The sequence below is a fragment of the Candoia aspera genome, chromosome 10 (genome assembly GCF_035149785.1).
Source record: "Candoia aspera isolate rCanAsp1 chromosome 10, rCanAsp1.hap2, whole genome shotgun sequence".
Taxonomy (NCBI): domain Eukaryota; kingdom Metazoa; phylum Chordata; class Lepidosauria; order Squamata; family Boidae; genus Candoia; species Candoia aspera.
This window is the reverse complement of record NC_086162.1, coordinates 16,256,290-16,281,612: the sequence shown is the minus strand read 5'-3', so window position 1 is coordinate 16,281,612 and position 25,323 is coordinate 16,256,290. Positions and strand designations below refer to the sequence as shown.

The window sequence follows — 25,323 nt, the reverse complement described above, 5'->3', positions numbered from 1 at the left end:
GACCAAGGAAACAGTGAGTAGACCAGTTCCTTGAACCTCTCCAGATAAGGAGAGAACAGGAGATTGCCCGCATATGCTTCAGATGGCTGCTCCTTGCAAGGAGACTGCAGGACAGCAGTTTTCCTTGGATCTGAGTGCCAGGAGACAACGGGATTAACCATCTTGCTTGCAACTGTGGCGAAGACTTTCAAAGGACACTACATTCACAAACCTCATTTTCTAATCACTTTCTGAGATTGCTCATTAACTATTTATAAGCTATTAGAGACCTTCAGAGCAACAAGTTGGAAAATGTTGGGTGAGTCTGCCTTCAATCCTGAATGAAAGAAAATTTAAATCATAAGCTTAAGAATTTAAAGAATCTGAAATAAACAGCAAGAAGCTAAATAAGTTTTTGATTTTAGAAAGTTATGAACAGACTAAGGGTCCAGATAAAATTGGAGTATTGAAACGTTTACAATAAGATTTTGGAATTATAAAGAACAAACAGCTTCTCGTGGGAAATAGATTTGGTTTTTACAAGACAAAACAAAGATAAGCAATGTCATGATTTCAAAAACTGGACACTAGAGAAACTCAAGTTTTTAGGCAGAGGAAAGATTTACAAGCCTGTAAAATGTTGCAAAACATTGTAACAATGAAAATACTGAAGGAGATTTTGAAGAATGGAATCAGAAAATAGTTGCTACAATATCAACAATGTCAGTAATGATGTCTGCTTCTATGGATAGACTATGTCCAAAATATGTTATTGAAGAAATGACAGAGGTAAAACAAATTTTATCTGACAAGATAGAGATGGTATTGAAATTGGATTTACAACTAACAGGCCAAGAGAATGACTTAGAAAAGGATGTTTCACTGGATCTACAAAAGAAGCTGGCTGAGGTTTTAAAATTTAAAAGGAAAATACAAATGACAAACCAAGAGAGTGACCTGGATAATTTTTTCCTAATGGATTTACAAAAGAGGCTTGTTAAAGCCTTGAAGAACTCAGTGCAACGGGACAAAGAAGAAATGAAGAGAAATCAAATCCTACAACAACATTTGGATGAACTAAAGATTAAGACTGTTAGAAATAAAAGGAAGGAATATAAAGTTGGTTTATTTGATCAAGGTTAAAACAAGATATGTTGTTACTTCTGGTAACCCTTTATGGACTTTCTGCTGACACCAGGACTGAAAAGATGATGTTTTATGAATTTGTTTATAGATAAGGGATATGGAATATGGGATGCAGAGATAAATGTAACCTTAGAGTGAATGAAAAGTCACTAAATTTGTTTTGTACTTGTTGTGATGAAAATTGGAAGTCATTTATTTATATATTTCTTTTCTCTTTCTTCATTATATTCTTACTTTTTTCTTTTTTCTTGCACTTCTTACTCCTTTCTATTCTCTTTTAAGTTTAGTTTGTATTAGATTTCACTGTTATAATCAAAATTCTTAATCAAAATTACATAGATATAGATCAGTGCAGGGGAGAATGGAGTTTGTTGGCTGTTTATATCTAGCTAACCGTGTGAGCCTTGTTCCTTGATTGTTTCTTCCTTGACGGTTCATCTGGTGCTGTCCCCTGCTTAACTGAGTGTTGGTTGTTAGAGAGGATGTGCTCTGGGCTGTTTGTTTCCTTCCTTAACCCTTGGTTGAATCTTTTTTTTAAAAAATGGTATATAGATGGAGTTTATGTGTCTGTTGATAGCTGATTGGTCTGAAGGTCAAGCCTCCAGGAATTCCCTAGCACTTTTGGATTTGGCTTGGTCTAGAAAATCAATGGTGTCCCGACTGAAATTGTGGTTGAATTTATCTATGTGTTGGCAAATTAATGAATTTTCATCACATCTTCTGACTGCCAGTTGATGCTTGTCGATGTGTTCTGCCAGGTTTCTATCAGGTAGAAGCTTGGCAGCAAACACTACGCCCCCTGGACCAATGATGCTACCTAACCTGGTATTGAAATCTCTGCAGACACCAAGAACCCAACAAATATGTGACTCTCAAGCAGTGTACTGTACAACTGGAAAGGGGCAGGAAGTGTATAAAAGCACACAGGAGAAAGAAAAAAATGGGCTCCTTATTTTCCTCTTACAATATTAGAACCAAGGGTCACCTAGAAAACCTGGATTCATCCCTCCCTCCCTCTGAAGGAAGGAAGGAAGGACGTGAGATTCAGAAAGAAGTACTTCTTCACACTGTACATAGTTAAAAAGCAGAATTCTGTTCTATAAAAAATAGCGATGGTCACAGGCCTGAGTGGCATTGACAAGGAACTGGATGTATTCAGGCTATCAATGGCTGTTGACCGTTATATATTATTTCCAGTAAGAGATGCAACACTGTTCTTAGTACTAGTTATTGCAACACACATACAGGAGAGGACTCTTTATTCCTGAGAGACCTCTAGTGAACCATGATGAGAAAGGATGTGAGATTAGACAGACCTGATCTGACCTAGAGAAGTGCCATGTTCTCATGAAAAGGTTTTTCACAATAAACATACAATCCTATACAGTTTTACTTGAGAGTAGCTCCCTGCCTTTAATAAGGCCAGCAAACACATTTATCACACATATTAGACTAGTGATTTTAGCATGCACACAATAGAGATAAAAAGGCCAAAAAACAAAACAAAACACAAAACCCCACCCCAGCAACAAAAGGCATGAAAGGAGAAAGGGATAAAAATCAACGTGAAGTGGTTTTCTGGGTTGCCAGTATTTAAATGTAACCCAAGGTCCTTGTCTGGATGTTTACTCAAAAGCATCCATACCCTTCAACAAAGGCCCCATTAATGTCTCATTTCAATTTACTGAAGCGATTAGCAAACTGAATATTATGACTTACCTTTCTGAGGGCTTGGCTTCCGCATTATATTGCCTGATATAGGTTCTCACCCTGCAACTGGCTTAGGTTTACTAATTTGAAGGTGACTGGAGGGAAAAAGGAATGAACACAAACATCTTGAGAAGTGGTCAAGAAATTCAAGCAACCATACTAGAAATCAAGTTCTCTTTCATTCCAAGCTTTAAACCTTATATCCTTTGCAAACATCAGCATTTTAGCTCCAGAGTTTAGGAATGAACCACTGCAGTCTGTTTTTTGCAGTGGAAACTGCCTTAGCTGCCATGGGATTGCATTCCCTTTGAAGGAACAGTTCATAATTTATAGATGTTTAAAAATCCATCTTTTTTTCCCCCGTTTTGTCAAGTGGCGACTGTGGCTGAGAATCCCTTTTGTCAGCCTCCTACTAGATGCAATCCGTGACCTTACCTGATGACAACAGGTGACTTTCAGTCATATTTCCAGCTAGATTGTTGTAAAGCAGGGTGTGTACAACCACAACTCTGGAACACTGTTTTAACTGAAACTCATCAGTTTGGACATCTTATACCCAAAATTAGATACTTTTATTTTGGTATAACATCCTAATTTGGTTCTTACAAGTTTTAATGTATACTTTTTAAATCCTTGCAACTAAATTTGTTTTCCCTTTATGTGTTTTATTATTGCTTTTAACTGTATCTGCATTTTATTAGATTATATGGTTTCTGCTGAAGATACTTTCAGGACATGAACAGATGGTGTTTTCATTTTTAAATAATTCATGCATCCAAACTATTGTCAACATAAAAAATACTTTTCTTTAGAAGAAAGTTGCACTACTGTAATATGCTACCTCATTTTTTTTTAAATGACTTCACTGCAACAATGTTTTCAATCTACGAATACCAGAAATACAGTTTATTTAATGGAAATAGAATTTAAATGATTCCCAGTGAGATTTCAGGGTATGTGCTAAAAAATAAACTGGTAACTTTATAAAACAGGCAAGGTTTTCTTTGTTCTGTCAGTTGTGGTTGCAAAGTCAGGGGCTTTTTTGCTTTTTGGTATACATTTTTTTTTTGCACTATTTCAAAGACAACAATGGAGGAAAAGAGTGTATGTGTGCACATTACATGTGTTTTGCACTATGGGCAATGTACTTTCTCAAAAGCTACTCTCAACTTTTACCCTACCAGATTGTTGTTCCCAAGGTACTCTTAGCTGTAATCCTTTATTCTGTTACCAGCAATAAGCCTGCTAAATTCAAACAGACTTTTTCAGAGTACATGTGTCCAGGAAGGCGCTTTTACAAAACTTCTGGAAAAAGACCAGGATTTATACATGGAGACTGTCATTATGTGACAGTCCACATTCCTAGGAACTTCAGGGAGTATCTGCTTTCCAGCAAGCCCTTCTGAGTTGCTACCATGCTGACTTCTTTCTGATGGCTGGCCTCCTCTTAAAACCATAAAATAGCAAGGAATATTGGAAGGCTAGAACAGGGCAAAGCACTTCTGGCAAGCATCCCGGCCAAGCCTGGAGCTAACAGACCTGCCAGGAGGCAGGGAGCAAATGTAATTTTCCTGCCTTCTGAAAAGTCTCCTGGCTACAGCTTCTGCAAGCTGGACTCGAGACTCAAGGAGAGAGGGGAGACCTGTGGGAGGACACATGAGAAAGAAAGAATTTAGCAGAAGATGACTATACATTCTAAGAAAGGAAAAAAATCTTGGCTTGTTTCTCACTGTCGATGTCAAAGAATGATACCATGAGCAAGATTCAGGACTAATGAGCTTTAATAAATTCTACTATAGCAATTAGCACATGCACTTGGAAATACCATCTCTTTGACCCTCTCTTCTCTCCCTGTCAATATCAACACCACATTAGGAGAAGCCCTGTTTTATGTCTGCTCACCACATGCTCAACAGGACAGCAGCAAATAGTTCCAGCAATTCATTAATCAGAACAGTTCCCTCGATACTGTTATCACAAAGAAGGGGGAGCCTCCTGCAATCTCTGGCACAGAGTCAGACAATCCAACAGTAGAGCAGCTGAGCGTGTGTGTATACGTATATTCTGAATGGGAGAAGACTAACATACTTGCGTGGTCACAGAGGCATATTAATATTGAAGGGGTGAGGGGAACCACACAGCATGAAGAGATTTCTGGACCACTCCGCTCTTGTAGACACCAGAGCAAAACAGAGCGGGAGCCAACTTTTTGAAAGAGTGCATCAGAGCCAACTACAGCAGTGGAGAGAGTAACCCCAAAGAGAGTGTGAGAATTCAGTTCATTCGGATCCCCAGCAGACACTAAAGTTGTTAACCATTTTCACTAGTAGATTAGAAATAACCGGAAGAGTAAAAGGCTGTGAGTTCTAATTAGGAGATGCTCCCTTGTCTGCACACATCCTTGCAGACCTATGTAGAAAGATGGGGTTAAAAGATTTCTTGAAACTTTGCCTTGTTCTCAGAGGAAGAAATAAAGCATTTTTTTCATGCTTGCATATCAAACACCCACTAAAGAATTCTAAAAACAAAAACTGTAAGAATATCTATCTTCTTATCGCATCAGAAGAGTCAAGGGAGAATGAACCCATTACTTCATTTGGACAAATTTACAGATATTTTTTCAGCACTTCTTTTCAAAGAGGTCTCAATTAAAATAACAATACAAATGTGAAATGTATTTATAAAATGTTACTGTTTTAGCTGCTTCATTTTGTATTTGTTATGTTTTGTTATTGTTTTGATAGACTTTTTACTGTTCCTTGTAAGCTGCCCAGATCCGTTCAGGGTAAGGCTGGCATTTATATTTTCTAAATAAATAAACAGAAATTGACCTTAAGACATATTTGTTTTAGCTGCTTGGTTTCAAGAGACAGCGTTGCTGATTTAAAAAAATGTAATCACAAAAATCTTAGTAACTGATTTATAAGTTAGAAGGTCAGTGAGGGTGTGGAATATTATGTGTTGGCCATAAGACTTAAAATGGTAGCCCTGCCAAGATATTTCATCTCTAAATTTAAAAGAAAGCAGAAGAACGAATTTCTAGCATCTGAAGCATCTCAGGAAAGTCCATCAAAAATATATACCAACCACAAAGGCAGCCTTCAGCAACATTGCAAATGACCAGTCTTAGGAGAGGAAGCCACACCCACTTCCTGTGACATGGAGACAAAAAGGAAAGGTAATTCATGAACAGTGAATGTATTAAGTCTTGCTTTTAGCAATTCAATTTATTCTCCTTTTTCATTTTGCTTTCTGGAGAAGAAAACACCTCTGGCAGCACTAAGTACCAAATCCTAGCTATAGCATAAATACTGGGCCGGCATTCCCTTCAGTGCAATGTTGAATCTTCCCTCTGGCTCTGCAGACTATCAGCAAAAACCACTGGAAGGAGCAAAAGCATGTGCTGTTTATTAAAGTGAGAAGCCTAAATATCTTGGAGCTAGCTCATGGCTTACTTGTAATCTTTTCTTCCCCCCAACTAAAAAAACCTTTTCTCTCACTGTGAATAGTTTGGGGACCATTCTTATGTACAAAGGATTTAACTCCCGCCCCCAGCCAATTTCCCAATGCCACAGCTATAGGTTTGCTTATTTTTTTTAAAATCAGTCACATATAAGGGCAAGCTATGTGACAAATGTTATATCAAGCTTGGCTTAAATTGAGCACCTTAAGCGCCACTTAATCAAGGTAGGATTCTCAGGGTTCATTCAAATAATGTTTCAACTACTCGTGAATGCAAGAACATAAAATGGAACACAGGGAGAGGGAGATGGGGAAGAAATGCCAGAACTCTGGTGTGTCTAATCCAGCATCTCTTTTCTGCACAGGAGGCAGTCCAAGGCTTTCTACAGCCCCCCCCCATGAACAACTGCAGAATCCATGAGTGATTACAGTCAACAACCACAGATAATCCCCCTACCCCTTTTATGGCTTTCTCTAACTCTTCTTAAAAACAAGCCTCATCTGCCATGACTTACATTTGGTGAATAATTCATGGTACAAAATGGTAGTTTGTCTGTCTTAAAACTGCCCAGTTCACTTGTTCCTTGAGAAGGGAAGGAAAGATTCTCTCTAGTAAGTCTCTACAGCATGCATAGTTGTGTACATTAAGGAAGGACAGCCTATTGGCTTCAAGATGTTTTGAAGTACAATTCCCATAATTTAACCATTGGTCAGGCTGCCACCACCTTATGGAAGTGTAGTCCAAAACCTCTGGAAAGCTGTATACATGGGTGACAATTTTGCAACACTGCAATGTTCACATGTAGCCTGTTTGAGATCTAAACTCCTCACAAAATCCATTCCAAGTTAATTTGAGTTTCAGCACTCAAGCCTTATATTAAAGAGAGTTATTACTTTTGTTTTATTGTACAGGGACTAGCAAACTATTTTGTGGGCTTAACTACAAGAACAAAATGATCAGAACTGCACACAAATCTATGCAGTCACCTCAGTCTAAAATGAATGCTAGAAGCAGATTCCTCAGTACTGCCTCATTTAATCCAGGGATCAACTTTTGTATCTCTTTCCAATATGAAATTAAATTATATAAGACACAAGAGGCATTTTAATAGCAAAGCCTCTTGTGTCTTATATAAAACTACTTAGGTAGTTTTATTTCAGTGAATGTAACCACAGCCACCTTCCAATATCTGGGCTCAGAGGATAAGCCTTCCATCTCAAAATCTGTATCTTGTTCAAGATTTGCTTTTTCTTTTGAAAAACGAACAACTGAAAATCACAGCTTTTCTTGATGAAAATATAGGTTTTCTATTGTCTTGTTTAAACTGCCCTTTCTTAAAGCAATTTCATTTTGAACCGTGCTTAATGGTCTGGAAAACAAATTGTTCGTTTTCTTCTTTCAGCACGATAGATGGAGTTCCACATTTTTTTAAAAATTAATTTGTCCCTCCTTCAGGAATTTAAGGCAGCATACATAAGGTTTCTAAATAATCTCCCATCCATTTGCCAACCAGATTAAAACCTCCTTGCTTGAGCAAGGCAGCTGCATCAGGTACCTCCAACAATTCATAATTTTAAAGAAATTCTATTTAGAGAATTTAGAGGGAGGGGAAAATTCTGAGGGAAGATCTTGAGGAAAAAAATGGCTAGACAGGGGAAAGGGTGATCTCCTCTTTATGCAAAATGTCAAAACAATTGAGATTGATATTGTATTTTATTCTTTGTTTTTAATAGATAAATTTGGCACCACTTTAACTATGTATTCACTATGCATCTCTAAATCAGAAGATGGTTCAGCAATGCAACAGCATTTCAGTTTTAAGCCTCTGAACTACAAAATGGATGATTGTCCATCCAATTGTATGGCTTTCATTTCAGTAATATGGAATTTTCTCAGTCAGAATAGCTAGAATAGCTACCCCTTTCGGCCTCTTCTAATATATATACTTAGCCAACACCAATCCTTTAGTTGAGAGATTACATGTACCCTATCCTGACAGGTAAGACAAATTTACAGTTGAATAAATAACCATCAAGACAGAACAAATTAAAGCCCAAGGAAGTTTTAAGAATCAAAGATACTACTAAGAAAAGCCTATCAAAGGAATGTACCATGCAGACCACAATAGTAGAGCTCTTACTATAGACTATTATTTCATGCCCTGGACTTAAAACAGGTTGTGAAAAGCAGGCCCTTTCCAGGTGAATGGGCTTAGAAATGTTCTTTTGTACATCAATCTACTTCTAAAACAAAATACTGCCATTGATCAGTCATAACTTTTGGCTGAAGTTAAAACATGTAGCTACACTAAAATTAAGCATTAGGAAAAAGACTCTTAAATTCCAGAAAGTAACCCATGTGGGTTTGTAGATTAAGCTCTCAAAACTGTAACAATAACCTGCTTGCACTGACAATCCAAACCATATGCACATTCACAAGAGCAGACCATAAACAAAATGGCTGAGTTCATATAACACGTTTAAACAGTTCTGTTCCGGACTAGCGCCGGCATACATACAGCATGCTAAGCTTGGCTGGCTGTAACACTGATTAGTTTTTTGCGGATTAGCGTGTTGCATTAACCCAGACCACTTGGTTAGCTGGCAGTTCAACATTTTATGCAAAGCCGGAAAATGGATTACCTGGTTTGTGAACTAGCCAATCCAAGTTAAATCTGGAGAAGAGTGTGAGGGTATGTGAGTGAGAGAGAAAGGGACAGAGAAAACTACTTTTTTCTACGACTAGAATGATTGCTGTATCAGTATTATTTATTACATTTATTATGGCTGCCCACTCCAGACAACTCTGGGTGGCTTACAGTAGCCAAATGCCTCCGAAGAGGGAGACAGTTTACTTAACAATAAAGTTGGATTTTTTTAGGCACCAAGTTAAGCAGATATTTGCCCTATTTATACTTAGGACTTCTTTCTACTCTGGAGCCCACTTTCTTCAGTAAATGCCAGTTCATCATTTTAATCACAGGAAAGCATGCCTCTCACCATCCTAAATTGCTTTTTGGGAAGCATCAAAAGATTAGTTAGGGGGAGTTTCTGATGAATCAGTGAGTATCTGGAGCCAGGTAGTGGACAAATGAAGAACTAGAGGAAATCCTTATCACTGAGAAAGAGAGAGAGAGAGAGAGAGAGAGAGAGAGAGAGAGAGGGAAGAGCCTAGAAGTCTTCTGTTAGGAAGCAAAAGCAGCCCTGGGCCAAATTGTCTAACCTCCTGATTTCTGCAGGAGCCAGAAAAGTGACTCCAGGAAGCCCAGCCGCGCCATGAAAAATAACTGCTTTTATGTCATACTCCCTGTTTCCTGCTGCCCCTCAACCTACAGACTCCATTGAGCAACCCTGGTCCACAGCCCCCCCTCCCCGCCAGGCTCCTTTCGAGACCCCTGAGCCAGCCGCCCCAAGGGCATCCCAGGGCAGCCCATCCCACGCGTGCCTCACCCGGCGGGGCCTCCCTCCCCAAGGGGTGCCCTGCAGATGAGGCTGCCCCTTCAGCCCCTCTCCTCCCGGGGAAGGAGGCCGTGGGGTCTCAGGCAGGAGGATGCTCCAGCGGAGGCCAGAAGAAGGCTGAGCTCCCTCCAAGAAGGGGCGAAGAAGGCAGGCAGACCGGACCCCCGCCCGAGGAAGCAAGGGGGAACCCCCCCGGGAAGGACATGACCCAGCCTGCCTCCCCCCTCGGCCCGCCGCCCCTCGAGCGAGGGAAGCGCCTCCCGGAGGCCCGCCCGCGGCGCCCTGGGGGCCAAGCGCGCCGAAGCAAGCTGGCCGGCCGCTGTCACCCGGCCAGGATGGCCCGGGCTGGCCCCGGAGGGCCGGGCCTGCGCGGGGCGGAGGCGTCCCGCACCCGGCGGCCAGGCCGCGCCCGCCCACCGGGGCTCGTCCTCGCCGCGGCCTCCCCGCCCGCCCGGTCACCTGCGGCCGAGCGCCGGGCTGCCTCACTCCCTCGCCGCCGTTATCGCCACCGCCGCCGCCATGTTCCGGAGCGCAGGGAGGTGGGGAAGGGGAGGGACGGGGAAGGAAGCCGCCTGCCCGGCCCGACGCCGCCCCCTGCCGCCTGAGGACGCGCCGGGGAGGCAGGCCTGGAGGGAGAGCGGGCAGCCGCCGGCCCTCGCCGCCGGGACGCCAGGCCCGGGCCGCGGCGGGGCAGCGGAGCTCCTCCGAAAGGACCCGAGCGGCGAAGCGGGACGGGCTCGTTTCCCCCTTTCTCTCGCCTCGGAGGCGCAGCTATGGGAACGTGTGGAAGGGGGGACCCCAGCTGCCTGCCCCGCTATTGTGAGCGCGGGGCTTGGGGGAAGGCTGGGGCCCTTTCCGTTTGGTCCACCCCCCCCCCCCATTGTAAGGTTACAAATCTTGATCCGTTGTATTATTTCAAGGAAGAGTTCAATGCAGGAATATTTAAGTTTGGGTTTTTTCCCTCTTATTTTAATGTTATAAATCTTGATCCGTTGTATTATTTCAAGGAAGAGTTCAATGCAGGAATATTTAAGTTTGGTGGTGGTTTTGTCTGCATTTATTGTAATGTTATAAATCTCAATTCATTGTATTACTTCCATGCAGATTTCAATGCAGGAATATTTAAATTTAGTGGTTTGGGGTTTTTTTTGCTGGGAAGGTCGGTAGATAGACTTTGAGCTCGCATCCCTTGCCTTCCCTGTGTTTTTCCTGATGATTCTGCCTCCCTCCCAAGGTCTCTAACCTGTTTTGCAGGAAAGAAGTAGATTGGCCTTATATGTGCTACCTGTGTGGCTGGCTCCAGGCAGGGAAGTCATTTGTGCATTTCTTTAGTTACATTCCTATCTTTCCATCAGAGGATGGCCTTTGCAAGCTGTTGGACTAAGAAAAAAAAAAGATCGGAAAGGAATATAATATCCTATTTTGTGCCTTCAGGCCAGTCTTGACTGCTGGTGAGGATAGGAACAAGTCCACGCCCTGGGCAACATTTTTCAGAAGTGGTTTGCCCTTGCCTTCTTCCTAGGGCTGAGAGGGGGACTGGCCCCAAGACACCCAGCTGGCAGCAATACAGGACAAAATTAAAAATGCACTCTAAAATAACAACACTCTCCTTGTCATAGCGGGACTTGCAGTGCTGCTTAAAAGTTTGTGAACCCTTTTGAATGTTCAATATTTCTACACAAATAGGACTTAAAATGTGATCTGTTCTCTTCCCAAGGCCTAAAACTAGATAAAGAGAACCCAATTAAACAAATGAATCAAAAACATTATACTTGTTCATTTTATTTATTGAGGAAGTGTATGTATAGAGCCAGTTTGGTGTAGTGGTTCAGGCATTAGGCTAGAAACCAGGAAACAGTGAGTTCTAGTCCCACCTTAGCTACAATGACAGCTGGGTGACTTTCTCGGCCCTAGGGAGGAGGCAATGGCAAACCACTTCTGAAAATCCTTGCCAAGAAAACTGCAGGGACTTGAACAGGCCTTCTCTGAGAATCAGACACGATTGAATGGATTAAAAAAAAGTGTATGTATATGAACTAACTAAGTCCCACTCCTCAGACAGGGTGGGAGCAATATCAAAAGTCAATGCGCTTGCTTCCTCGTTTTGCCCATGATGTCGAATTCTGCCCTTGCAATCTGGATCAGAACCAGATAATCCAAGGAACAAAAAGCCAAGAGCTCTGATTAATACTTTTCATTAGGAGCAAAGTGAAAGTTAACACCACAATTCCAGCAAGTCTTTTCTTCTCAAATGAAACACCTATATGTAGGCCACTTTAAGGTGGCAACACTCCTCTGGAGGGATGAAGGCTTCCCTCCTGTGAAAGACAGACAATTTGCTTTTTTATTGTTTTGATAACTGGCACCCTTTTTATCATTGTGAAAACTCGCTTTCACCTGGGCAAACCTGCAATGGGCCACTGCTGTACTGCAGCGTGGAAGAAACCCTGTGGTATATCGATCACATTTTAATGATGAAAAGTAATCAGTTTCTTGTCCATCCTTAGCACCAGTGAAATTGTAAGATTTGTATGTGTGGGGAGGGGGGTCACGCTTACCATTTTAGGGGTTGCACAATACTGCAAAATTTGAGAACTGCTATAAGTCATAGAAGAAGGCTGCACATATAAGTTAATACTGTGTGTGCCAATGGCTGAGGGTTATAAACTGGGCACAATGCATGGCTGATGGCAAACATACAGGTGTCCACAACTACCCACAACAATGCGAAAATTAAACACTCATCATGGCACAATGCAGATCCTATCTGATCATATTTAAGCTTGAGATCCATAATTTTGGGTCACCCCTGTAGATGTCCATGGGTGCCCAGAATCAGCTAAGGATGCTTGTATGTACATCAACATGAATGAAGATGACCCTTTAGCTGTGTTCTAAATTGTGGTCAAATTTTACCCCTTATGTCTGCACATTGGTTTTAGGAGGCCTTTTCTCCCAGGATTATTGTATCATTCCCTGCACCAAGCTCATAGAAGGGGCCACAGAGGTCATGCAGTCCAGCTCTCTATTCAGTGCAGGACCTGCTCAGGTTACTGAGGGTACAAAAAGAGATGGATGCATGGATGGTTTTGTTCTTAGGGAATCTGAAGAAAAAGTAATAGTTTTCAAGCTGTTCTATTTTTACCAAATGATGGTTATAACATTGTCTTGGCAATAACTGACCTAATTAAGAGACTCTTGAAGTATTGCTGTTAAAAATAAATCAAGATTTCATATAGGGAAAATGCCCACCTTGCTAAGTACATAAAATAAAAATTAAGTGTGATTAAAGGAAGATATTTACTGAGGGATTAGATTTATATTCTGCCTTTCAGGAGCTCAAGGCAGCATATATAGCACTTTTTCCTGTTTTTCCCCAAAACAGCTACCCTGTGAAGTAGGTTGGTCCAAAGTCAGAACTATAGAATATAGAGAATTAACAATGTCAACTGCAGTTAATTTAATTTACATAGCTTTTTAATTGAACATAATTTAATATTTGTCCTGGTCCTGCCCACTATTCTGTCTCATAATTGCCCATTTTGTTCGTTGGGGTTTAGCTCTTCTGTGAACCCAGCCACAGGGCCCACTTCAGCATTTTGTCTCCCATGTAGGTGTCTCCGTAGTCATTTTTTCCCCTTGCCTTTACAAAGTTATTCCTGTTATTCATACTGTCAGCCCTACAAGTTAGACCAGACTAAGAAACCAATGCCGTATAGGTCAGAACTACTGTTAACAGGTATAGTAATAGAATCTTGCAAGTCTGAATGTGCTTCCCTCCTCCCTCACTTTATCTTTGTGTGAACTAGGGAGGGATGTGTCTGTGATATTTTCTCAAACTAGTTTCTTGGCCTGGGCTCAAGCCCCACTGATCTGACCATAGCCTTGGTAGTGGCTCTTCCTCCTGTCCTTCAAGACCATTCCCTGTGCTCTCTACGCGTACAGAGGAAAATCTGTACAATGGAGGCAGAGGGTAATTCCATATTATTAGTAGACCTTGATCTTGAACCCCTGTCCTTCTGATGCATCAGAAGATGAAGGCTAGCCTCATGGAGGAAATTGGGGAGGGTCATCTTATGAAATCCACCTGAAAGACAGCTCAGATACCATTAGGCCTTAAGACATAGTTGAGTTAGGTCAATGAGAAACCCCCAGGTCACTTTCCACCACAGTTCTGGAAGGTTGCTCATGATTTATGACAGCACATGGTTTTATAAGAATCATCCGTTTTGACTGTGTGTGTGTGTGTGTGTGTATGTATATTCCATTATGGATCTGGCTTGCTTTGCCTAGCTTTGGACTTGGAAGCTAACCAGCTAACCAAGGCTGGGTAGGTTAGTACTTGGATATCAGAAAATTCCAGGATTTAGGTAAGACCAGAGAGTAAAAAAAAATACATATAGGGAGAAGGCAGTAATAAGCCACTTCTGCAACTGTTGAAAAAAATAATTCATGGAGGTGTCTATGTAATCACCACCACGATCTGTTTAGGTCAAAGACCAGTAATCTGAAGAGCAAATTCACTTAGCCACAAAAGAAACGGAAAAGAGCGAATTGAAAAAAGAATAATAATACAATTAAAATTAATCAACCAACATAAAATTCAAAAAAAAACTCAAGCTACTACACCCAGGAGCAGATGAAATCACTTATTAACGAGACAAAGCTAGACTGCAAGCCCCCTTACAGTGATTTCAGTCGAGCAAAACTTGGCTACCCTTCTTGAAATTTCAGTTGACTGTTCTGAAATTCTCACTTGACTTATGCAGATGGTTAACTAGCAGAAGCATTAGTATGTCAAAGCTTTAAGTTTGTAGAAGAGGCATCCCAATAGGGCATGGAAGTCCAGTTTGATGGTCTGCTCTGGACAGGGGCAGCGACAATCTTCTAAGCCAATGTTCTTTCTACTACTGTGGAAGGCAGGGTTTTGAGACTAGCCAGAGAAAAGGCTGTTCTGTGCCGAACAGGACAGAATATTTGTAAGATAATTAGCAGGGGTGAAGGGTCTTCTGAGCAATCCATCTTTATAATAAAGAGGAGTTCGTGTCTGTGTCACTGGGTGTCCAGTTCAACTCAAGGTTGCATTAGAAGCTCAAAAAGCTTAAAATGGAAGGGATACCTTCCTTATATGGAAGATCTATTGTAACACAAAGAAAAGTCTTTATGTGCCATGTGTATATCTTGGTGCTGTTTGGGCTAGCACTTCCTAAGAAAAAGAGCATTTAGCAACAGCTGGGAAATCTGTTCCAGTCCTTTATTGCTCAGCCTCCATCTGTGCCTATAACTGTTGAGGGTCTACAAATACATGCATGTGTGCCTGTGGGTGTGTGTGTGTGTGTGTATGGAGAGAGACATTTCAGCCAAGTGCAAAGGAGCAGGTTGGGTACTGTTCTCCAGCCCAGGTCTGTTCCCAGCTTCTTTCTGCTGTCTTTTTTGTGAGACCCATGTGGGAAAAAAGTACTGCATGCACACATTGAATTTTGTCCAGAATCCCCCCAAGAATCTCTCTGCAGCAGGGAACAAATTATTCTGTTTATGTATCTTGAATCCAAGTGTTCCATATGGAAATATATAATCACTGAGATTTACAGCTTGGTTGTCTCAGAGGCTTGCAAGTGAGTAAAAGTATTATACAAATAACCCTTGTTCCAAAGGATCAGAATCACAAGTAGCAAAAGAGGTGCCTTACGGTGTGTTCGTATGCATGCATGTGTGTGTGTGTGCTGAACAAAAGAAAAAGGGAAAAATAGAGGGAAAATAAGAAAGTAGTAAAAATAAGAAAAGTATTCCAGGTATTTCAGCTAGCCATGAAGTCAAAGAGAATTTATAATTCTCTTTGTTGCACCCTCAGAAAACCATGTTTTCTGCTCTCCTGGGAATGTGTATTTTAATGGCAAGCACAGATGTCCCTCATGCAGCAATTTTCTCTCACTTCCCAGAGATGTGTTAATTTTCTACATTCATGGCCCTACTGCTAAATTAAATCTTGCAGGAAGACAAAATAATGTTCTTAAAAATTAGCAAATCTCCCCCCCACCCCCAAATGCAGAGGTCTAGGTTTCTCAGGAGAAGGTACAGAAATAACCAAGTAGTCAAGTGTTTACACTGGCAGTCCTTCATTGTCAATCTTCACTCCAGTTGTGGTTTATTCAACATTAAAAAGAAAACCTTTTTAATGGTTTGTTTCACTTTTGTCACATTTTCACAGCATCAGGACTAGAGGTAGGAATATTGTGTGCAAACCTCTCTTATCCTGTCTCTTCATTCTGGAGTGAAATATTAGCTAGGATTCATAGACCAGAAGTAAGCAAATATTGGGAGAAAGTGGGCCCATTTGGATTTTCTAGATCAGCCTTTGTCAAACTTTTGACCCTGGAGGAACCCTTGAAATATTTTTCAGGCCTCAGGGAACCCCTTCACATTCAGGCTCAAATGTGAGCCAGAAGTTGCAAAATTATATTTGTTTCAATTGTAGGCCTGTATATATGTATTAACCATGTTCTTAAGCTAAAAAAAAGAATGAAACTTACCTCTTTAATGTGAAGTTGCCCAAGTTTGAAATAATTTTTTAAATAAATTGTGATCTCCCAGGGAACCCCTAGTGACCTCTCGGGGAACCCTAGGGTTCCACGGAACCCTGGTTGAGAAATCCTGTTCTAGATTATGTCACAAATAGTTTTCCAAAATGGCTCCCACAGGTAGGTCTTGCTTGTCCACAAAATGTTGGGTACAATCTGACCAAAGCACCAGAAGGAAAACTGGCAAGGTTAGTTCATATCTCCTTCTCCCTTAGGATGTTCTGCACCACCCTACTTGCATTTGTTTTTCTTTTTTCCTCCTGTGCAAGCAGGTGAGGCATTGAATTTCAACCCAGAGACATTGCTGTAAATACAGGTGATTCTGGAAAGTCACACAGAGGAGAGCATGCATAGGATTTTACTGAAGTGTCGTCAGAAGAAAGCAAGAAATTAATCTTGAGGCATCTTTGAAATGGACCGATTTATTGAAGCATAACAATTCATAGCAAGTTCCACCCAAACAACAGAACAGATCATGTTATAGCAAGCTATCCTGAAATCATTACAGGATCCCATTGGGAGTGTTAATAATGTTAGAACACTTTCACATCTTAAGAAACAAGAATTAAGATAGGGAATTTGAAGGTCAGGCATTTCTCTGATTTCCCATCTCCATCAAAAGATGGTTAAGATTATTCTTAAAAATGGAAATCTCTCATACGGCTAACAAACTGAGTGGAAGTGCTATATTCCCTAGAATATACATTCTGTTTTAAAAGTAATTCCATTCCAGAGAGCTGGTTTGGCTCAAGGCTTGAACCATTGGACTAAGACCAGGAAGACTTCAGTTCATTTATCCACTCAACCATGATGCTCATTTGGTAGCCTGATCCATATCTCATGGTTGGATAAATAAAATGAGGAAGATTTAGACCAGCCTTGTTCTAGTGCCTTCCTAATATTTTGGGACAGCAGCTTTTAGATTCCACTGGAGGAAATCATGATGGCTCAGAATTCTGGCAAATGCAGTCCTATATATGTGGAAATAGATGTCTGGAAGGGCCCTTCTCTGCCACCATGGAGGAGGAGCGGATTAAAAATTACCATTGTTAGATAAAACAATGAGTTGATGAGCTGCAAGCAAATGGATGCATTCCTTGTAAGATGATCTTTCCATCACATCTGAATACTATGTTTATTTGATTTCTTAATTGGCTGAATTATGGACTACAAATGTAGACCTTGATCCTTAGAATCAGAAACCAATAGAAGCCCAAACAACAGACTCTGTTAATTGACTACTCTGTTTCTGCTTTTTTGCCTTTGTGCTAGGTGTATGAGCTTGGATAATCAGGACTAGAAGGTGAGTTATAGTTTTCCACCTGCTGTGGATTATGTTTTGAAGTTGTCCTTGCAACTGTGATCCTTTGTTGTTAATTAAGAGTAACCATCATTTCCTCTGAGACTGGGGCAGTAGCAGCATGAGTCTATAATTCATGTTCCACTGAAATTTACTTCAAATGCTTTTATATAGTTAATGGCACTCTGCAGAGACCCTTGTGTCGAGTGCGATGCCTGTTTTGATCAAAATCCGTCTTTGGCTTTAATGAATTAGCGCACAAGTTACAGCTGCCACCAGGACAAAGCTCATCATATTAGAAGTTATGGATGACTGTGAGATAAGCTCACACCTCTCTCAAGGATACACACCCCCTCCCGCACAATTTGTTTGATAATTCAGCTGCTTCTAATTGAGTTTTCCTTAAGGTTGCTGAAGTTTTGAAAAAAAATTGATGGCCTTCAGGCTTTTGTCTTGGGAGGACAAGTCTCTTGCAAAATGTCCTCTCCTGATTTCTTTCCATCCCTATTGGGGGAAGATATTTCTCCCATTTTTTTGTGGTAGAGTAAAAATATAGGAACTATTTATCTGATGTAATCCGTATAGTTCTGTATTGTGATCTTATTGTAGAAAGTGAAGGTTTGTGTTTAAGAGTGGGAAATTAGGAAACAAGTAGCAAAGCTTTCGGTACAGAAGCGATGACGGTAACATTTGACATTCTTGGGCAGCTCATGTTGGCTGGAACTAACTATCTGCCAAGTTTCACAGAATGCCCTGGAACAAATCTATGGAGGGGACCATGTGACAAATTCAAGTGGCTCCTAGGCTATAACTTCTAGCAGCTAAGCAAGAATGGCCAATGATGAAAGATTCTGGAAGTAGTAATTCACTGGCCATTAAAGGACCACAATTTCCCTGTGAACCCCCACTTCCTGCTAGAGTTTGAGGCTCTCTGAAATATGTGACAGTTGGTTCAACGTCAACTGGCTCAACGTCGTCTTAAACCCCCTGGCATGAGTCGATGAGTGGATTGTTGGCATCCTGGAACCCTGGAGTTAGGCAAGTGATGCCATGTAGTTGCCTGTAACTGTAACATTGGGAAAGAACTCAGTGATGGTATCTAGCAAAGAAGATGTGAAAGTAAAGGAGACAAAAAAACAAGGGGAAGTATGACAGTTGAGTTGCAGTTGCTATGATGGACTTGAAATGATGCAGTGATCCCAAAGTTAAAATTTTTCCCCCCTGGGGGCCGAAATCAAGCTCAGTGTCCCATAGACACTGAAAAGCTTTATGCCTAATTAAAATACCACTCTTAATAAACTGTAAACAAGATGACAGGAGGATTAAATAATGGAGGAAGAGGTTCTTGGACATTCCTGGAGTTTTCTCCTTTCTCAAGGAGAAAGAACCTGTGGCTGGAAATCCAGCTGGAGCAAACAGGACCTACAAAAGTGATCTACTGAGCTAACTGGCTCGTGGAAAGGATTCCAGTGTTTGGAGAATAGACCAGAATTCATTGAGAACAGCTTTGCAGAGGTACTGGAATCCCAAAAGCCCAGAAGTGTGTTATTTTCCCCTCTTCCCTTTCTCCTCTCTGGGCTAGAAGCAAGCCCAGAATTAAACGTACACAAAGAAGCTATGTATGTGTGTGTGTGGATCAGACAAAAAGCTCTGTTTGAAATTGTATGCACAGAACTGTATTTTAGCTTGGCTGTTTGTTAAGCTAAGGGCACTGCATCTACTCAATATCAGTGTCAGTAGAAAAGAACTGGTGTGTGTCTCTGTCCAGGAAGTTCCTGTCCCTTTGTCCTTCTCCCAAGTGGGAAAAACTCATTTTTCCTCCCTTTGGGGGGAATATCTCCACACTTTACCATGAGGAAAGAAAGGAGAATTAATGGAAAGGGTTTTTTTTTTAAATGTAAGACTTCATGAGTTTCTGGAATGGGTTCAGTGCATGTAACATGCACAAAGCTGCCTCTCATTTTTCATATCACTTTAAAGGCACCAGGGACATCTGAAGAAGCAGATCTGTAAAAGAAGAATTAGGTTGATGAGGAATGGGGGAGAACAAAAGGAAGACAGACCACGCAGACGTTGTGAGTTCAGCATAAAGTTACCCCTACTCTTTCACTCTACAATTACAATTTCTGTAATTTCTTCTTTCTGCAACTCTCGTCCAATTGAAGTGGAGATCTCAAAAACTTGGGGGATGACCATTAAGTTGGCCAAAGGTGTTGCCCGAATAGGGATTTTGGAATAGTAACAGAGGAAAGAGGGCAGTGGCAAGAAAGGGGCCTGTTTAAAGTAATAATAGCAGACCCACTTATCAGAGAAAGAGACCAGCACACACATTCCCATAAATTGGGGTCTGGAGCTGGGAAGGAAATAGGAGTATTAAGAGTAATTGATGGTCCTAGAGCAGCCTGCAAAAATTTGTTTGCTGCAGAGAACCCATCTCTCTGTGCTGTTTTACTCCCCCCCACCAACACAGCTCATGGGGGAATGATTGAACATGGGAAGAAGTAGAGTGATACCCCCCTCCTCCAATTTCTTGAGACACTGATCAGATCAGATTCTTCTGTATTTTTTTTTTTCAGACTGTCAAAAAGTGGGCAGGGAGAAGAAGGCCATGCAGGAAATCTCAGCTTCCCAGCTGAAACCAGTGACAGTTGGGACAAAGTTGAAAATGTGTGCTCTTTGTTGGACCAGGATATCTGAGACTGTGTACTGCTGGATACCAGCTTAACTAGTTACCCCTAGAGAACAGAGGCTTACCCTCTTTCAGCCTGATGTACAGCCCAAGTAGGGTAAACCTTTGAGCTCTGTGTAGAAAAGGCAAGGTGGAATTATGAACAAGCATATGCATAAGCTGGAGGAGGAAAATAGATGTTCTAACTCTTCCTTCAATTCTGGAGTTTTGACCAAGGGAGCCTCATGAAGATGACTGATTGACTCTGTCATATATTAAAAGCAATTAAGGATAATGGTGTATATATTTATGTGGGAGGAAACTCTGCCAAAGATCGGGGGACTTACCTGTTTCCTGTGTTCTTAAAAGTTTCTGCAGCAATTAATTAAATAGCATATACCCAATATTTATTTATTTATTCTATTTATTTATTTATTTATTCAATTTCTATAGCTGCCCAGAGTCACTTGTTGAGATGGGTAGCTATAGAAATTGAATGAATGAATGAATGAATGAATGAATGAATGAACAAACATTAGATTTACTGTATATCTGTCATGAGTACTGATGGTGAGCAGGAGGGGGCCCCTATCCAGGGGGGAAAACACATGCGTAGTAGTGAGGAGTTGAGCAGCCATTCAAAGAGACACAGAACAGACCCGCCTTGACTTTTGGGGTTTATCTGTCTGGGTTTTCCCACGCTTCCTCAGTTTGTTCGGATTTTCTGTCTAATGTAGCAGTAATAAAACACTAGAGACCTATTCCTCGTCTCAGCGTGGTTCCTGACTGTTAGGACAATATCCCTTGTTTTAGATTTATTCTCTTTTTTCCTCTACAACTGCAACCCTATGAGGTTGGGCTAAGAGAAAGCAGCTGGCCAAAAGTCACCCAGTGAGCTCCCATAACTTAGGATGGACTTCAATGTAGATCTCACCAGTCCTAGTTGAACACCTTCACCACGATCACACAGTGGCTATTCCCACTATTGCCTATAAGCATGACTGGAAATCGCTGATGGTAAGCCAGAAAGAGGTTCTCTCTCCTGGGCAGAAGAGAAAGGACATGGGTCTTGTTTGATACCTTGTGGGACTCAAGGATGCAAATTCCAAAACAAGGGTTGGCAACCAGTGGCATTCCAGGTGTGGTTGAATGCTAACTCCCATGATCTCCAACCAGAATGGCCAATAGTGAAAGATAATGAATGATTTATAACATCTGGAGGGTCACAGATGCTCCCCTACTTGTCTGCATTTAATAAACCCAACAAATACACCTATTTCCTTATAAAGATGGTTTTTCCTTCCTGTGGAAATTGCAATTAGATATTTGACTAAGCACTTTTTAAAGGGGCAACAGCTCTTCTCTGGACAAAGCCCCATTTCTCCTGCATAGTTTGTGTTTGCTGCCGAATGTCAGCCTGTGGTTTAATTTAATGTTATTTCACAGCACAATCCTGTTGTAGAATGAAGGTGAGTGTGACGGCTGACTAAATGAATTTGTGCAGCACGGAAGGATGGAGCGAACCTTTCGCTGCCTGAGTTTATTAGCATGTTTCATGTCTCAGTCTCCTGGTCTTTCCTCCCAAGCAATAAGAAAATTCTTGGTGATACAAGGAGCTTCCTGCATGAAAATGTAGATGCAGGGCCATTGGTTCCAATGGACCATTTCTCTGATACTAAGACTTGTCCTTTCCCTCCTCAAAATAAATGCTACTTGTGAACATGATGCCATGTGCTCTGCCCTGCTGTAAGCAATTTGCTTCTATCTTTTTAATTAAAAACGAAACAAACCTTGGAAAGAGTAGTTAAAATCAATTTAAGCCATGCTGTATTAAAGAGAGGAAGGGAGAGAGGTTTTTAAATACAGTATTAGAGATAAGCAGTACAGATACCAGTCTCCTTTAGTGCCATGTTGAAAATTCATGCATTTTTATAAATTCTTGCATTTTTCAACTTTCCAGTTCAATGGCAAAAAAAAAAAAAAAGCTTAAGATTTTCTTGAAGAAGAAGAAAATAATAGAAACACGGAATGTAAGAGTTGGAAGGGAGCTTGGAGATCATCTGCTTCAACCCTTAGCCACGCAGGAATCCATTCCTACAGTGTCCCTTACTGGTGGCTATTCAGCTTTTTAAAAAATGCCTCTAGCAAGGAGAATCCTTCCTATCAAGACAATCTGTTCCACTGTTGAACAGCTCTTACTGTTCGGAATTCTACTTCCTTGTAAATCCATGTGTTGTTCTGTCTTCAGGACAAATGTGACCATGCCTTCTGTATGAAGACAGTTATCATGTCTCCACAATCTTCTCCAGGCTAAATGTACCCAGTACCTCCAACCATTCACCACAGATCTTTTTGGACATACTCCAGTTTGTCATTGTCCTTCCTAAAATGCAGTGCTCAGAATAGGACACAATGTTCTAGGTGCAGAATAGAGAGGAACAGTTGGTGACACTGTGGCTGTGAGTGATCTGTGCACAGTATTAACGCAGGCAAAGGGAAGCAGATACTTGAAGCTAGTGCTATTCCAAAGAATGCCTACTTTGCGGTATGTTAACCAAGGCTTTTGGTCATTTATGACAAAGCTGGGTCAACATGACTCCAATGGAATTTCTAGGAATTGATTCTCATTCATTATCAGTCCCTCTGGGGTGTCAGATCTTGTTTAGAGCTGTACCTCCGTATGGACATTAGGAAACTTGTATTTGTCCATGTTTTATCAGGACCAACTCAAGACTTGGCTGGTGAGACCATACCTGGAGTACTGGGTACAGTTCTGGCCAAGGCATTTTTGAAGGATATTGACAGAGTTGAGAGGAGAGCAACAAAATTACTACAGGGACTTGAGTCCATGCTCCATGAAGACATGCTGAAAGAACTTGGGAAGTATAGTCTGAAGAAAAGAAGACTTAGGGGAAGCATGAGAGCTGTATTCAAGTACATAAAAGAAGCTACAGAGAAAATGGTGAAAAACTATTTTCTACAGCCACAGAAACTAGGACCAGAAATAATAAGTTGTACCTACCCAGATTTTGTTTATAAAGAAAAACTTCCTGATGGTGAGATAAGTACAACAGTGAAATAATTTATCTATGGAGGCTGTAAGTTTTTCATCTCTGGAGGTTTTTAAGAAGAGGCTGGACAAACACCTCTCAAAGTTGGCTTAACTGATTTTCCTACACATTGCAAAAGATTGGACTAGATGATCCTTGGGGACTCTTTGAACTCTACCATTCCATGACTGTTCTATGAGAAGTCTTGTTGCCTAAATTTAGGCTAGACTTGCCAGTTGCAAAGCAGGATGTGGTAGCAGAATTTCATGTACAGCATAGCAGGTTCATGTGCTGTCGCTGTCCCTTTCTTGGTGCTGAAGTGAGATTCATCTGATAGTCTGGTTGTCTTTTGTAAGTAGAATAGAGGCAGGAAAATGACATGAATGGGCTATGATAAGTACCCCTGCCTACCATCCTACAGGTGAGTCAACCAGGAAGCAGAAATACAACCAGCCAGTCAATTGATCTATCAATCAAGAACGCCCTCCCCAGACATACCTGTCTAGTACCAGTATTAACATCTTTCCAGCATCAAAGATATAATTTCCCCAAACAATTTATGGAACTATTTTAGAGTTATCAAACAGGTGTGCAAATTGGGTCTGATGCAAATCAGATTGATTCAACAATCTGTTTTGATTTAGAAAGTTGAATTGAATCAATGAATTGGGTCAGTTTGATTCATTTTTTTCTTCTATTTGATTTGGAGAGTTTCTCTTCTGGATTGCACTGGATTATTAGATCCTATTTGACAAAACTTTGGTGCTAGATGTGACATATTCTTCTTCATCACCATCACCATCACCACCACCATCACTATTACAATCATAATGATTTTGCTCTGTATTATGCTGTTTTTATTCTTTTATGTTGTTGTATTTTGTATTTTATGTTGTTAAGTTACTTGTACATCAGACAGGGTACAGTCCTTGGTAGTCTAGAAGTATAATGAAAATGCTGTTTCTAAACCAGTTCAATGAGGCAGCTGTTCCTTTCTGAATAATGACAGTCAGTCTTATTAACTTACTAGAAATCAGGATTTAATCCAGATCCCCAGTCTTCAATCCATGGCCTAGTTTGCATGTTAAATAAGCGGAAGCCCCAGTAGGTAGACCAGACCAGAAAATCAGCTCCGTAGGAAGATTACAACTACGCTTTATTGAGAAATGCTATAATAACAGAACCTTGCAAGAGTGGTTGTGCTGTATAGTTCAGTGAATTAGGGAGGTGTCTGACTGAACTGCTTCTGAAAGTTATCTTGTTGCTCTGGACTTAAAAAATGTTTCAGCCCCTTTTGCCTTCATAATGGTTTTTGCATACTTCTGTCAAGATCATCACCCTTATTCTCTACATTAAGCCACAGTTTGTTTAAGAATGGCTTATTGATTAAATTGTGATTTAGACTACACCATAAATTATGGTTTATAAATCACAATGGCTGGATTCACAAAACATGCCAATCCAAAACTAAACAAACCATATGGTGGCTTTTTATATTGTCTGAACCTAGTCTGGCAGATTTTTTCCCAAGTTTTTATCAGTCTTGAGGTAGGATTGAAATGAACTTGGGAATTTGGCTTCAGCCTACATTAACTACCCCCAAAGATGTCTTTGCTGCATGTCTAATGAATAGCACATATATACCCCTAACCTGATATGGTACAGCTGTATTTTGTACTTGGAATTCTGTGCTCAAATGTAATAAAACCATTTTTGAGACCCCCCTCTCTCAAAACTGAGGGGTGTCTAAAGCAGGATTCCTCAACCTTGGCAACTCTAAGCAGTATGGACTTCAACTCCCAGAATTCCCCAGCCAGCTTTGGCTGGGGAATTCTGGGAGTTGAAGTCCACACTGCTTAGAGTTGCCAAGGTTGAGGAACCCTGGTCTAAAGGGTCTGTGTGCATTTTATGAGCAGCTGTGGATGGCTTTTTGGAGCCTCTGAGTCATAGCTCAAGTGGGTTACAGTTTTT

General features: G+C 41.0%; 1 protein-coding gene and 1 long non-coding RNA gene across 4 annotated transcripts in view; one reads left to right on the top strand and one right to left on the bottom strand.

Moving 5' to 3' along the window:
* The window catches only part of SCMH1 (Scm polycomb group protein homolog 1), a 44,312-nt gene extending 33,963 nt beyond the window's left edge, over positions 1–10,349 (bottom strand). For 2 of the 3 annotated variants that reach the window (XM_063312404.1, XM_063312406.1), the window contains exons 1-3: positions 10,216–10,348; positions 5,923–5,987; positions 2,845–2,930 (exon numbers count right to left, since the gene is read on the bottom strand). In XM_063312404.1, coding sequence (XP_063168474.1) covers positions 2,845–2,869 — 25 coding nt within the window. In that variant the 5' untranslated portion in view covers positions 2,870–2,930; positions 5,923–5,987; positions 10,216–10,348. Of the gene's footprint in view, positions 1–2,844; positions 2,931–5,922; positions 5,988–10,215 lie in introns of all 3 variants that reach the window. The other variant, XM_063312407.1, reaches the window with a different exon arrangement.
* Positions 1–22,776, top strand: part of LOC134503471 (uncharacterized) — a 194,157-nt gene extending 171,381 nt beyond the window's left edge. The window contains exon 3 of the long non-coding RNA XR_010068550.1: positions 22,767–22,776. This is a non-coding gene — a long non-coding RNA (uncharacterized LOC134503471). The remainder of the gene's footprint in view (positions 1–22,766) is intronic.
* The last annotated feature ends 2,547 nt before the right edge of the window (positions 22,777–25,323 follow it).